Source organism: Trichechus manatus, unplaced genomic scaffold (assembly GCF_000243295.1).
Source record: "Trichechus manatus latirostris isolate Lorelei unplaced genomic scaffold, TriManLat1.0 scaffold00076, whole genome shotgun sequence".
Classification (NCBI taxonomy): domain Eukaryota; kingdom Metazoa; phylum Chordata; class Mammalia; order Sirenia; family Trichechidae; genus Trichechus; species Trichechus manatus.
In genome coordinates, this window is record NW_004444012.1 from 11,897,760 (window position 1) to 11,913,819 (window position 16,060).

General features: G+C 41.7%; 1 protein-coding gene across 1 annotated transcript in view; it reads right to left on the reverse strand.

Moving 5' to 3' along the window:
- Positions 1-613: 613 nt before the first annotated feature.
- Positions 614-16,060, reverse strand: part of CATSPER2 (cation channel sperm associated 2) — a 32,656-nt gene continuing 17,209 nt past the window's right edge. The window contains exons 5-13 of the mRNA XM_004380691.2: positions 11,856-12,028; positions 11,010-11,165; positions 10,627-10,751; positions 8,891-9,069; positions 8,579-8,678; positions 8,200-8,256; positions 2,552-2,748; positions 2,018-2,185; positions 614-645 (exon numbers count right to left, since the gene is read on the reverse strand). Coding sequence (XP_004380748.1) covers positions 614-645; positions 2,018-2,185; positions 2,552-2,748; positions 8,200-8,256; positions 8,579-8,678; positions 8,891-9,069; positions 10,627-10,751; positions 11,010-11,165; positions 11,856-12,028 — 1,187 coding nt within the window. The remainder of the gene's footprint in view (positions 646-2,017; positions 2,186-2,551; positions 2,749-8,199; positions 8,257-8,578; positions 8,679-8,890; positions 9,070-10,626; positions 10,752-11,009; positions 11,166-11,855; positions 12,029-16,060) is intronic.

Genomic DNA, 16,060 nt, shown 5'->3' on the forward strand with positions numbered 1-16,060 from the left:
AATCCCTTTGAACACTAAACATCTACAGAACACTTACTGATTTGAACACTCCAATAGAGCAGAATCACTGCCCGGAACAATAGCAAGGAAATGGAACAAAGAGGCTCTCCTTTGGCCCAGAAAGAGGTAAAACTGATGTACTGATTAAAGTTAATGGTGTACAAGAGAGAAAATGTTAGTAGAGTAGGTGATAAAAACAATAGTCTTCAATTATTTTAGGTTTGTAAGCTCTCCTTACCCCCACAGAGAGGCCTTTACCCACCCCAAGGACTGTAGAGGCTCCGTGTGTGGAGACAGAGACGGCGAAATTAGGACTCTGTCAGGAAGCAGAGGTTGCAGGAAGCATGAGGGTTAGGGTGGCAAAGCTGAGAAAAGTCAGACTCAGAAGCTGTAGAAAGGATAGAAAGCCAAGGACCACAGGCTCTCCTGGCATCTGAACTAATTTTTCACCTGACCTTATGCCTTTCCGTATCCATTATGTCTCAGAGACAGACAACTGAGCAACTATCAGCAGTATTTATTAGACGCTTATACTTTGAATTCTCCTTTTCCTACTATTCTCTTCATTATTTTTTGCTGGGCCCAAAGATATTGAAGCCATCCTCTGTCGGCTTTACTTGTCTTCAAAGTTCATCAGTGCCTGCACTGTAAAGAAACAGACTGTGAGACTGGAGGGCTAAGAATATTCAGAATACACAAATGTTCGGCGAAGATTTTTTTTCCTGGTTCCAGGTTCCCACACAAATCTTTACTTTAAATTAAGCCATGTGAGTCTGTGTATGCTTTGGTATAGATAATCAAGTTAACGAGGATTAAAGAAGCCAGCTTGCTACCTTCTCCTTCCTTTCACCCTGCACTCTAGGCTCCCCTGAGAACAACCAGGAAGGCAGGGCTGGATGAACCATAGGCAACATATTGAAGTAGGCAGAGCCTAGCCTTAAGGAGCCCTCATGATATGACAGTTAAGTGCTCAGCGGCTAATGGAAAGGTCAGCGATTTGAATCCATCACCTGCTCCAAGGTCTGCTCCTATAAAGGTTTACAGCCTAGGAAACCCTATGGAGCAGTTCTACTCAACTACAGGTTGTAACTGATTCGATGGCACCCAACAACAAAGACTGTCTTTAACATTCTGCCCCAAATCCCATGTTCCAATATTATTAATTCCTCTTATTACCCTCCAGTGCCCACCACACACACCCCCCACATGTACACACCCCCCACACACACCCCCCACACATTCCTCCCCTTAATTTAATTCTCATTTTCACATCGGGTTGATTTCAACTACTTAGGAGGAAGAAAGCTCAGATAACACTAATCCATATGAAACTGTAAAAAACTGCCCCAACCCTTCCAGTTTTTGTGTTTTTAGAGGGAATATTCATTAACCCAAACTAATCTCCAAGTGGTAAATTAAAAATTTTAGGAAATATAATTTTAAGAGGTAAAATTTCAGCTTAGGTCAACTCTACTATTTAAATCACACCATTTCTCTCTGCCTAGGCTGACACCAGAAGAGGATAAAAGTCTATAATTCATAAAGCTCTTTTGGGGGGTGAAGGCAGTCAGCACTTGTGGGCTTTCTGCTTACTGTCTAATCCCCACAGCGGTCTAACCTGAGCCTGAGGCCCTATGTTCAGGTCTGAAATGCCACCTTCAAAGACAGGAAATACGTACAGAAGGGGTGGGCTGTCCAAACCCAGCAAGAGCTCACCTTGTCCTAATTCCCAACAAGTGGAATTGGACACTTGGCTCTTGGGAAACAAGCTCTCATAGGGTTTGGGCATCTCCTGCTGGAGAAGCAGAGTTGCTACATTTTCTCTAGGTCAGAGGAAATTCGGCAATTTGCCCAGAATGTGACATACCAAACCAAGGGTTTGCCTTTTTTAGGTCTGAAGTGGAAATTGAGAAGCTGAGATGCCAAAATAGTGGACACCCTCCTTCCTTCTGCCCAGTTATGTATGCTACTCCTATGTACTTAACTCCTGGTCCCCATCACTGTCCTAAATCCATACCTGCAAACTCTTGCAACCGCTTACGCTCCTCTAGGTTATACTGAAGCCTTTCCAGCAACTCAAAATATCGGAAGAGTGAATCTCTGGGCCAAACAACGCGTTCCTCCTGATCCATTTCCATTAGGCCAGGCAGATTCTGGTGCACGAGAGTCTCCCAGTCCAACTGCCCTGTAGGGCAAGAATGCTTCTTAGAAGCATGTCTTGACTTGTAGAAGTTGGTTAAAGGCTGGTAAGTCCTACTGGGGGGAGGGGGAGGGATGAAAGAGGAAATAGGAAGCAGGGAAGGAAAACGGTACATTACCAAGAGACCACTTTTGACAATGAGCAAAGAGGGCCTCAGCTATACTTACCCAGAGCAAAGCAGAAGTATAGGGGAAATGAAGAAGCTCAAGGAAAGAAATTCAGACCAGGAAATCAGACTGGCAAAAGAGAGAACTGGGAAGCAGATACAGTGGGATAGCTCCTGTTACGATTAGGACGTCTCACAGGCGAAAAGAGGAGGCTGAACTCAAATGGAAGAAATCTTCCTCTCACCAATAGCTTCAGGACCTCTGGATTCAGAAGCAGAGGAATAGTAGGAGGATGTGGAGGAGGAAGAGGAGGACTTTTTTGCTTTTGACAAGGGCTCTTTTGCTATCGACGATGTTACTGAATTCTCTTTAGCAGCATTTGGTTTCGTCTCATCTCCTGAATTTTCGGAGTCCAAAGTGCCCTTTCTTTGATCAGCTTCTCTGTAAGTAAAAAAGGAAAATTTATTGCTTCAAATATATTTACAAGGTATAGCTAGTTCATTCCTTATTCTGGTCCTGGTCCTGATTCTGGCCATACCCTGAAGCTGAGACCTCAGGCAATAAAGGTCAAACTGCTCCCGAAATCTAAGCGTAGGAACTTCCAGCCACAATCATCCCCTCCAGATACACCTCTTCAGTGCTCCGCACCACATGACTCTGTGCTCAGTTCTGCTCAGGCCTCTGTACCCCACCGTATTTTGCCAAGTTTTAGCTCCCAGGTCTATGGCCCTATGCCTATAACACCAAAACTATAGCCCTTGCCCCCCTCAATTTCATCTCTTAATACTGTAGTGTCCTTGGGCTCAGCTCTTTATCTTCTCCATCTACACTCCCTCCCTGGGTGAACTCATCTCCTAACTTTAAATGCCTACTAAATGGCAAATTTAAACCTCTAGTCTAGACTTCACTCCCAAATCCAGACTTGTACATACAACTTTTACTCACATATCACCACTTGAATGTCTAATAAACCCAAAAACCCATTGCTATCAAGTCAATTTCAACTCATAGTGACCCTGTAGGACAGAGTAGAACTGCCCCACAGGGTTTCCAAGGCTGTAATCTTTACAGAAGCAGACTGCCACATCCTTCTCCCACAGAGAAGCTGGGCAGTTTGAACTGCTGGCCTTTCAGTTAGCCAGCTCTTTGTCCACCAAACCTCTTTCACTTGCACCCTTCCCCATCTCAACTAATTCATCCTTCTAGTTGCTCAAACCAAAACTTTGGAGTCATCCTTAACTCTTCTCTTCTCTCATACTCCACATCCAATCCACTAAGAAATTCTGTTTACTCTACCTTCAAAATACATCTCTTCTTACTACCTCATTGATACCGTTACCATCAAGAGCACAGAGGTTCTCTGGACTCAATGGGCCTTTGTCTTTCTCTTGTAAGAACACAGAGGAGACAATTTTTGGGTTCAGCTCTAACAGGTTTATTTTACTTGTGACAAGTAAAAGAAGTCAGTCAGGGGTTCATGCCTCTGCAGAAGACTGATTCGCCAGGAGAGCAAGGCTAGGGCTTATATGGGTTTGGTGGGGACAACAGATCAATGAACATTCAGTGAGTTTCTTCAAAGGGGCAGGTACTCCTTGGAGTGGTAGTACATACTAATTAGGTTGTGCACGCATCTGGAATCCAAGATGGAACCTGCTAATATTCAAGACGGAGTCCCCTCGACAGCTCTCGGCATCACTTACTATGGGATATGGGATATGGTGCAGGTGCACTGACCTCTATCACTTCGCCCCTTTCAGTGGCCAAAACAGTGGTTACACTTTGTTCTTCTGCGCATGCGGAGCCTGTAAGACGGGGAAAGGGACTAGAAAAACACTAAGGCGGACGTAGTAATTCTCGGGTTGTTCTAAGCTTATTTTATGTTGACAAGATGTGCTTCCTGTTTACTCAACTTCTAGGTGGTAGTCTTTTAACAGCTCTTTTATTCTGCCAGCACAGTTAACCCTATCCGTCTCAATACCACGCTCATTTCCGAGCCACCATCATTTCTTGCCTGGATAGCAGCATAGCCTCCTAACAGGTCTCTCGGTTCCTTTCTTTGTTCTTCATCAACACAGTAACCAGAGTAATCCTTCTTAAATGTAAGTCACTTCATGTCACTTCTCTGCTCACCATTTCACTCAGAGTGAAAGCCCAAGTCCCTACAATGGCCCCCATGCCCATAAAGGATCAGAACTCCATCATCTCTTGGATCTCATCTCCTACCATGTTATCTCCTTCCCACTACTCATTCTGCTCCTGTCACAAGGGCCTCCTTGTTGTTTCTCAAACACATTAGGCATGCCTCTGCCTCAGGACCTTTGCACTAGCTTTTCCGTCTGCCTAAAATACTCTTCCCATAGATACTCACATGCTAGTTCTCTCACCTCCTTCAAGTCTTTGCTCAAATGTTAACCTTTTCAATGAACACACTCCGACTACTTTGTTTAAAATTACAACCTATCTTCAACTCCTGCCCTATACACCCAATCCCCCTTACCCTGTACCACTTTTTAGTTTTTCATAATGCTAATCAATTTTAATATATTAAATAATTTACTTATTCAATATGTTCATTTTTCATTGTCTCTTCCCCCTACTAATATGTAAGCTCCATGAGGGCAGGCATTATTGTCTATTTTGTTCACTTGATGTATGCCAAGTACCCAGTAAGTATTCAATAATTATTTGTTGAGTGGAAAAATGAATGTATCTCTCCTTCTGCTATCTTGTCCACTACTGAACTCAGGGTCTAAAACAGTACCTGTTTCATAGAAGGTATTTGCATGAGTTGTCTATGGGTACTGTAACAAATTAGCACAAACCTGGTGGCTTAAAACCACAGAAATGTATTCTCTCACAGTCCTGGTGTCCAAAAGTCCAAAATCAAAGTGTTAGCAGAGCCACATTCCCTCTGGAGACCCTAGGGGAGAAGGTTCCTTATGTCTTCTAGCTTCTGGTAGCTGCCCTGTACTCCTTAGATTCTTTAGCCTGTGGCTACATTAAGGAGCCCTGATGGCATAGTGGTTAAAGCACTCAGCTGCTAACTAAAAGGTCAGTGGTTCAAACCCACTAGCATCTCTGCAGGAGAAAGATGTGGCAGTCAGCTTCCATAAAGATTTACAGCCTTGGAAACCCTATGGGGCAGTTCTACTCTCAACTTGGTGGCAGTGGGTAGGTGGGTGGGAGGGTGGCTACATTGCTCCAATTTCTGCCTCCTTCTTCACATTGCCTTCTCCTCTCCTGTGTCTTCTCCTCTTCTGTCCTTTTTTAAATTTATTTTTTACTTTTATTGTACTTTAGATGAAGGTTTACAGAGCAAACTAGCTCCTCGTTAAACAATTAATACACATTGTTTTGTGACATTGGTTACCAACTCCATGATATGTCAACACTCTCCCCTTCTCGACCTTAGGTTCCCCATCACCAGCTTTCCTGTCCCCTCCTGCCTTCTGGTCCCTGCCCCTGGGCTGGTGTGCCCATTTAGTCTTGTTTTGTTTTATGGGCCTGTCTAGTCTTTGGCTGAAGGGCAAACATCAGGAGTGACTTCATTACTGAGCTAAAAGGATGTCCGGGGGCAATACTCTCCAGACCAGTAAGTCTGGTTTTTTTGTTCGTTTGTTTGTTTTTTGAGTTAGAACTTTGTTCTACATTTTTCGCCAGCTCTGTCTGGGACCCTCTATCGTGATCCTTGTAAGAGAAGTTGGTGGTGGTAGCCGGGCACCATCTAGTTGTGCTGGCCTCAGTCTGGTGGAGGCTGTGGTAGTTGTGGTCCACTAGTGTTTTGGACTAATCTTTCCCTTGTGTCTTTGGTTTTCTTCATTCTCCCTTGCTCCAGACAGGGTGACACTAGTGGAGTATCTTAGATGGCCACTCACAAGCTTTGTTTTTTTGTTAGGAGAGAACTTTCAATGTATTTAATTTTTTTTAAATTGTGCTATAAGTGAAAGTTTACAATTCAAGTCAGTTTCTCATACAAAAATTTATACACACATTGCTATGTGACCCTAGTTGCTCTCCCTATACTGTGACAGCACACTTCTCCTTTCCACCCTGGATTTCCCATGTCCATTCAACCAGCTCCTGACCATCTCTGCCTTCTCATCTCGACTCCAGACAGGAGCTGCCCATTTAGTCTCATGTACCTACTTGAGCTAAGAAGCACACTCCTCACGAGGATCACTTTATGTCCCATAGTCCAGTCTAATCTTTGAAGAGTTGGCCTCAGGAATGGTTTCAGCTCTGGGCCAACAGAGAGTCCAGGGGCCATGTTTTCCAGGGTCCCTCCAGTGTCAGTCAAACCATTAAGTCTGTTCCTTTTACTAGAACTTGAGTTCCACACCCTACTTTTCTCCTGCTCTGCCAAGGATTCTTTGTTGTGTTCCCTGTCAGGGTGGTCATTGGTGGTAGCTGGGCACCATCTAGTTCTTCTGGTCTCGGGCTGATGGCATCTCTGGCTTATGTGGCCCTTTCTGTCTCTTGGGCGAATACCTCTGGCTTATGTGGCCCTTTCTGTCTCTTGGGCGAATACTTTTCCTTGTCTTTGGTGTTCTTCATTCTCCTTTACTTTTGGTGGGTTGGGACCAATTGATGCATCTTAGATGGCTGCTCGCTAGCTTTTAAGACCCCAGACGCCACTCACCAAAGCACTCACAAGCTTTTAAGACCCCAGACGCCACTCACCAAAGTAGAATGTAGAACATTTCTTTTATAAACTCTGTTATGCCAGTTGAGCTAGATGTTCTCAGGAACCATGGTCCCCAGAGGCCTCGGCCCAGCCATTTGGTCCCTCATGGAGTTTGGATGTGTCTATGGAGCTTCCATGATGTTGCTTTCATCAGGTTGTGCTGGCTTCCCCAGTACTGTGTACTGTCTTATCCTTCACCAAAGTTACCACTAATCTATCGTCTATTTAGTGTTTTTCCTTCCGCACCCCTCCCCTCCCTCATAACCATCAAATATTGTTTCTTTTTGTGTGTAAATATTTTCAAGAGTTTTAATAGTAATGGTCTCATACAATATTTGTCCTTTTGTGATTGACTTATTTCACTCAGCATAATGCCCTCAGATTCATCCACATTGTGAGATGCTTCGCAGATTCATCGTTGTTCTTTATTGTTAGGTAGTATTCCATTGTGTGTATGTACCATAGTTTGTTTATCCATTTATCTGTTGATAGGCATCTAGGTTGTTTCCATCTTTTTGCCATTGTGAATCATGCTGCAATGAACATGGGTGTGCATATGCCTATTTGAGTGACGGCTCTTATTTCTCTAGGATATATTGCTCAGAGTGGAATTGCTCGATCATATGGTATTTCTATTTCTAGCTATTTAAGGAAGCGCCGTATCATTTTCCAAAGTGGTTGTACCATTTTGCATTCCCACCAGCAGTGCATAAGACTCCCAATCTCCCCGCAGCCTCTCCAACATTTTTTATTTTGTGTTTTTTGATTCCTGCCAGTAATGCTGGGGTGAGATGGTATCTCATTGTGGTTTTGATTTGCATTTCTCTAATAGCTAGTGATCATGAGCATTTCCTCATATGTCTGTTAGCCGCCTGAATGTCTTCTTTAGTGAAGTGTCTGTTCATTTCCTTCGCTCCTCTTCTGTCTCTTATATGGACACTTGTTGGATTTAGGGACAACCCAGATAATCCAGGATGAGCTCCTCTTGAGATCCTTAACTTAATTATACCTGCAAAGACCTTTTTTCCAAATAAGGTCACATTACAGATTAAGGTCACATTACAGGTTCTAGGCGTTAGGATGTGAACATGTCACTATAATGAACAGTTATTGAATGAATGAATTCTCTCTCAAAGTCAGTCTTTGTCTTTGGTTTTCTACCTTCTCCTCCATATGCTTCTATCCCAGATCACATATACACTCCTAACCTGGTATCGATTTTGCTATGGCTTGACTTCATTGCCTCAGGGGACAGGTTTTGTCTCCTGCAAAACAAAACACAAAAGAATGAAGACAGCTATATCAAGCAGGAGTGTAGTAAGAGAGAGAGAGAGAAAGAATTCAGATTAAAAAAAGAAGAACACTGAGTGGGAAGAAAGAATTGTAGTAAAGGGGTGAAAAAGAGTGGAGGAGCCCCAACAGTAGATAAAGCATCAGGCAATATTCTACATTTGGGGAATTCCTAACTCTGGGACAAATCTTCTGTCACAAGGGGAAAAGCGGGGTCGAGGCCAAGGAGTAGAAATATGGAATGAGGTCAGGAAACCCTTGAGAACTAAGGTTGAGTTTGAAAATGGGGAAGCAGACCTCTGGATAATCTGCCGCTTGAATATGCCGGCTTTGTGCTGAACCTCCAGATGTGTCATCTCCTCATTCAGCTCATTCCTGATATTCTGGAAGTTAGTAACTGCCCCAAAGGGCCATCAGGAGTTGGGAGATGGTGGTGACTAAATCTGGGGAGAGGGCTTGGATGGGTGGAAACCAAGTGAAATGTCCATTTCAGGCCCCAAGCCTTCCTGTTACACCAGGTTCTCTCTATCCACATCCACCAATCCCAGCTTTCCTAGTCATTTCTTCTCAACTACGCCCCCCATCAAGTTTCACTTCCTATATGCTTACCCATCATGGCTACTATGATATTTCGGAAAATAATGGAGCCAAGTAACAACCAAAGGATGACATAGATGCTACTGAAGGTGCGGCTGACTTCAGGTACCTTCCAGACATCTTGAAGCAATGCATACCAATGATCCAAGGTGAAGAGAATGAACACTGTCACTAGGGAATTTAGCACGTCCCTAAAGAAAATGCAGGAGTGTGTATCTATACACAGAAGCAGAGATCTAAACCTCTTAGAATCAATATCATTCTTACTTTTAAAGCAACATGAGAACATTTCTCTGTAATTTATTCTGACCTTTGGCTCCTTTTCTAGCATACTCAATATTTTAGCTTATTCTGCAGTTTGAGGATGTTTTATAAGGTTTTCCTTTATCATGACTAATATATGAATACCTCTCACTATTTCATTAGTACCTGGGGCATACTCAGTAAACAGGTGTTGGCTGAATTTTTTTTTAAAATAAATGAATCAACAACTGGATATCATTTTTTATAAGTTCATTCAATACTGCTCTATGGACATCACCTAACGGGTCTTACAAATTTAGCAAACATCATCCCTATTTAGCTCGCTGATATGAATTGATAGGCAAGTAAACAGATGAATATGTTACATAAACTTATGTGATCCCAAATAAGAATATATCACAAAAGTTCTCAGGAAGGTGTCTAAATAGTCCTTCTTCCCTTCTTAGTTCCCCACGTACAATTTATTGAAAACATCAGGGCTTGAACTGGATGAATCCTAGGACTTCCCTCACTCATAACTTTTTATAAAACTATCTGTTGGAATCTAAGAAAGACCTGAGAGGTGCTGAAAAGTTTAGATTCCAATTTATAAATAAGATTGCTGTTGTTGCTATTGTGTGCCGTCCAGTTGATTCCGACTCATAGCGACTCTACATGACAGAGTAGAACAGCACCACAGGGTTTCCTAGGCTGTAATCTTTATGGGAGCAGGTCACTGGGTCTTTTCTCCTGTGGATTTGAACCAGCAACCTTGTGGTTAGCAGCTGAGTACTTAACCATTGCGCCACCAGGGCAGATTATCTCCTCCAAATTCAAGTTGACTTCTACTAGCAGTCAGTGACCTTATCCAGATTTTAATTTTGAATGATTACAGGTAAGTGCATGTGTAATCCCCACACCTAGAGAGCCTATCATGATTAGGGTAAGTAAACCCAGAGACCATGTTTAAGAGTAGGAGTAACACTTATTGATCACTTACAATGTGTCAAGTACTGTGCTAAATGTATAAATGCGTTACCTCATTTAATCTCCACACTTCTGTAATACTATTATCCTCATTTTTTAAATGAGGTAACTGAGGCATAGAAACCAAGGCTTAACCACTGGAATATACTGCTATTGAAATATGGTTGATGAGGGTGTTTGAATTTTCAAAACCTAGGTAAACATGGAGCCCTGGTGGCTCAGCTGTTAAGAGCTTGGCTGCTAACCAAATGTCAGCAGTTCAAATCCACCAGCTGCTCCTTGGAAACCCTATGGGGCAGTTCTACCCTGTCCTATAGGGTTGCCAGCTGCCCTATACAAAATCAGAGGTAACACCACTCACTATTCCTTTGTTGTCTCTTTCCCTGTCTACTGTGTTTACCTATTCCACTTTCTTACATTAGACTATACTTTTTTCTATTAACTACATTTTGAACTAGCTTCCTGGTCCCTTTCCCAAATTCTCTCCCCTCACCCAGGCTTCCCCGAGCCCTGCCTACGAGAAGAACATGTGGTACTCCAGGTCCTGGCGAGTTGAACGGGTGTAGCCTTCGAAGAAGTAGACACCAGCCACAGCAAAAATGTAGAAGAAGATGAGCAGCAACATCAAGAGGAAGGTCATGGTCTAGAGGCCATGGTCTCCAGTCAGAGCTGGGCCAGACTAGGCTGATACCCACTCTGGCAATCCCCAAGCCAAACCCTCATTTTCAGTCTTGAACCCAGTCATCTCTAGACCATTACAGCTTATTCCTAGCCCCTTCTCATCCAATAACATTTCATTGAGCCTTTTCATTGCCTTCTTTGACCCACCCAGACTCCTGTTTCATGTTAAACTCCTATGTTTATCCACCGTTCCCTGGCTTAGCTACAACAGTCAAATTACCTTGAGGGCCCTGACCAGGGCCAAAATAATGACTCGAATTTGACGGAATCGTGCAAAGAGTTTGAGTGACCTCAGCACCCGGCAGATCCTGAGCAACTGGAGCCACACCGACTGGCCTGTTACCCCTACCAGCACCACAATCTCAGGAATCAGGGACTGTGGGAAACACACATATTATGAGCAATATACCCACAAGCACCCAGGATAGTTGCCCCTTCTTCATCTCATTCTTTTCATAGTTCCCTAAGCATTATCCCTTGAATAGCATTCTCTGGGAACTGTTTCCTATTCAACCTTTCTGTACTAAATTACTTAAACTCTGTACCTCAACTAACTCAGATGTAAAAAGGAGATTTAAACAAGTGCTTATCTCGTAGGGTTGTTGTGGGACTCAAATGAGATAATGCATGTAGAACAGAATAGTGCCTGGCATTTAGTAAACATTCAGTAGCTGGCAGTTGTTAAGGTTCGGGGTTGATATGGTTAGACTCTGCCTTGCCGTTCCCCAAAACCCCATTGCCATCAAGTTGATTCCAACTCATAGCGACCCTTTAGGACAGAATAGAACTGCCCCATAGGATTTCCAAGGAATGGCTGGTGGATTCGAACTGCTGACCTTTTGGTTAGCAGCCTAACACTTAACCACTGCACCACCAGGGCCCCTAACACCAACAATTACTGCAGTGATTTGCCTTACAGTTTTAGGGAAAAAAGCAAATGAAGGAAGTTAGCTAAATTTTAAATTTTCTTCCTGTAATCTAATCATCTTAATTTTTCTTATCATTTTGATTCACCTAGGCACATTCTTCAGCCAACAAAACTAATCACCCAGGTATCTATTCTTACCAATATAGTAACAACAAAGTCAAAGACATTCCACGCATTCTTCCAGAAGAGGAAAAAGCTGGATGTCCACATAAGAAGGATCTCCAAGAGGAAAACAATCAAGATGAACCAAGCTGCCACCTCCAGAGTCAGCTTCAGTGGCAACAGTTTGACATTTGTGGATTCCAGCAATTCTGTGAGAGCAAAGAATGAATAAAGGTTAAAGTAGGGGGAAGCTGAATGATGAAGAGAATGATCAAAAACTGTTTTAAGCCACAGTTGTGCCCGTGGCTACTTCATTTTTCTTTGAGCTTCTCTTTTTAACACTTATTACTTCAACGTATGAAATACAGGGGACAGAAATTACCATAAAAATAGCTACAAGGCTAGGGTTGCACAGCTGATTGTTGTAAGTGCTATCAATAAGTTGTATACCTATAAAAAGCTGAACTGGCAAAAGCTGCATAATAGATATATTTACAACAATGACAAAAAAGAGTAGCTGCTGAGGCTGCTTATGTACAACCAAACACCTCATGGGATTTAGTTCCTTGGTTTGGAGGCTTAGGGTCATGGTTTCATGTGATATCGCAGTTAATTGGCCTAATAACGTGTTTAGTGCTTCTGTTCTACCTCCTAGCTGGGGTCTTAAAAGCTTGCATGTGGCCATCCAAGGCACAACAATTGGTCTCTATTCGCCTGGAGCAACAGAGGAAAACGGAGAGTCAGGAACAGGAGGAGGAGATGGAATATGTGGCTAATTGCCTCCATAACAGCTGTCTCCTTTGCTATGAGAACAGAAGAACTGGATGGTGCCCGCCTACCATTACTGAACATTTTGATCAAAGATTCTATAGAACAATCCTGATCAAAAGGGGGAAAATGTAGAACAGAATTTCAAATTCTCATGGACTCTAGACTTTCTGGAGCCATGGAGGCTGGATGAACCCCTGGAACTATTGCCCTGAGATAATCTTTAAACTTTAAATCAAAAATATCCCTGAAGTCTTCTTAAAACCAAATAATAGTTTAGCTTAACTAGTAAAGAATGTCTCCCTGGAGCATTACGCTCTTTTAAGATGTATCTATATGGGATCAAATTGACCACAGCAGCTTGAAAGATTAGATAAGAACTGTAGCGGACAGTGAGTTTATGTTAATGGGAGGAGGAACAACTCAGAAAAGGAAGGTGAGAATGGTTGCACGACTCAAAGAATGTAGTCAATGTCACTGAACTGTACATGTAGAAACTGCTGAATTGGTGTATGTTGTACTGCGTATATTTTTAACAACAACAACAAAGATTATTAAAAAATAATAATAATAAAACAAAATCCTATGGATCACAACAATCTGGTCTGCAAGTGATCATGGGAATGGCACAGGAATTATCTCAATGGCAACTGGTTTTTTATATAGGTATCATTGCTTTTATAATAGAAAAAACTAAATATTGTTTTTAAAAAAAATAGCTACAAGTCATCTCCATTTGGTATTGGTATTTCTAACAGCTGCAAGTCACTGCCTACCCACTCTGGTGTCATACAGCCACCAAAGGATTGCTTTCTAAACTACCACCAATCCTGCCTGCTATACTGTTACCTCAGGCCCACAATTGGCCTTGAGAATAGAATGAAAATGTAGGGCCATGATATGAAAAGTACTTCATAAGGAATGTAGACAGAAGGAGCCAGATTTATGGGACATATTGAGTTATAATATCACTCGGTTCCTTATTTGTTAGCTTTCTTTTAAAACTTTCCTTTTCTTCTCTGCCTACAACTCATTTTTGTTCTGCACAGCAAACTGAGTCCTATACTTCCTCTCTACAACCTTCCTTGTGTTTGCTAATTGCTGCTCTTTATGTCATTGTTTTTATCTTTCAACCCTCTTTCTTTCTTTTACATGTTTAATGGATATATACTGAGCTCTAGGAAAAAACAAAAAACATTGAGTTCAAAGTAGACTTGAAAGTTAAATAAGAATCAACATCTGGTCCTTGGCCTTTACAGTCATCCTGACCCTGGAGTAGATCACAAAGAAAGACCCAGAGCCATGCTTCAACCCTCCCTAGAATGAGCTGGCCCCTCGTTAAAACCACTGGAGATATTTATTCCTATGCTTCTTCAGGCTATGTGCTTCTTCAGCAAGTTTTGCTTTTACATAAAACATTTCTCTAATTCTAAAACGGGCAGTTTTTCACATTCTAACATCTCGGAGATTAGGCTGCATCTTATAATCAGTGATGTATCCCAGTTTAATTGAAAATTATTTTTCTTTCTTAGCAGTAGATAAATAATGCATTTTACCACCAATGACAGCTTAGATTCAATAAAATACAATTTTTTTTTTTGGTAAAAAATTCTGGCTTTCAGGGACATGGGATTGTATTATTAGAAGCTGCTGGAGGTCACATTTATGGCTGGAAAATGGAATACTATAACTTTTATTCCATTTTGGCCATCACAAAAGCAGGAATTCAACTAGAGCGATAAATCCAACTAGTTTTAAATAGGGGTCATGGGAAAAGGAGTCTGATAATTTGGTAGGGAAGTCCAAATTACAGAAGAAGAGGCATTTTTACTGTTCGGGAGAAAGAGCTGACTTCATAGAAGCTAAAGGAACCTAAAGAACATAAAAAAAACAAAAATCCTCACAACTGGACCAATAAGCAACATCATGATAAATGGAGAAAATACTGAAGTTGTCAAGGATTTCATTTTACTTGGCTCCACAATCAACACTTACGGAAGCAGCGGTCAAGAAATTTGCCTTGGGCAAATCTGCTACAAAAGATCTCTTTAAACTGTTAAAAAGCAATGATGTCACTTTAAGGACTAAGGTGTGCCTGACCATGTCATGGTGTTTTCAATCGCCTCATATGCATGTGAAAGCTGGACAATGAATAAAGAAGACAGAAGAAGAATCGATGCCTTTGAATTATAGTGTTGGTGAAGAATATTGAATATACCATGGACTGCCAGAAGAATGAACAAATCTGTCTTGGAAGAAGTACAGCCAGAATGCTCCTTAAAAGTGAGGATGGTGAAACTTCATCTCACATACTTTGGACATGTTATCAGGAGGGACCAGTCCCTGGAGAAGGACATCATGCTTAGTAAAGAAAAGGGTCAGCCAAAAAGAGGAAGACCCTCAATGAGATGGATTGACACAGTGGCTGCAACAATGGGCTCAAGCATAACAACGATTGTGAGGATGGTGCAGTGTTTCGTTCTGTTGTATACAGGGTCACTGTGAGTCAGAACCAACTTGACAGCACCTAACAACAGCAAAGTAACCTAGGGAAGTTCAGAGGAACAAACAGAGCAGAAATTGCCTCAGCAGGACAGAATGTGCAAAAGTGATTGCTGCCAACTGTAGATCAACTAACAAAAATGTGTACTATCTGGAGATGAAAATATAACTTAAAATTCTTGGAATTCTTATAGATGCAAAAATTCTCAACAAAATTCTAGCCCGTAGAATTCAGCATCATATAAAAAAAAAATACACCATGACCAAGAAGGATTCATACCAGGAACGGAAGGATGGTTCAACATTAGAAAATCAATGTAATCCACCACGTAAATAAAAGAATCACATGATCATCTCAATCAATGCAGAAAAGGCATTCAACAAAGTCCAACACCCATTCCTGATAAAACCTCTCAATAAAATATGTATAGAAGGGAAATTTCTCAAAATAAATGGCATCTATACAAAACCAACATCATTCTTAATGGAGAGAGGCTGAAAACATTCCCCTTGAGAACAGAAACAAGACAAGGATGCCCTTTATCACCACTCCTATTTGACATTGTGCTGGAAGTCCTGGCTAGAGCAATAAGACAAGAAAAAGAAATAACGGGCATCCAAATCGGGAATGAACAAGTTAAACTGTCCCTATTTGCGGATGATATGATACTACATATAGAAAACCCAAAGACTCCACGAGAAAACTACTGAAACTAATAGATTCAGCAGAGTAGCAGGGTACAAGATAAACATACAAAAATCAGTTGGATTCCTATACACCAATAAAGAGAATGATGAAAAGGATATCAGGAAAACAATACCATTTATAATAGCCCCTAAAAAAATAAAATATTTAGGAATAATTTAACCAGGGATGTAAAAGACTTAGACAAAGAAAACTACAAAACATTACCACAAGAAACCCAAAGGGATCTACATAAATGGAAAAACATACCATGCTCATGGATAGG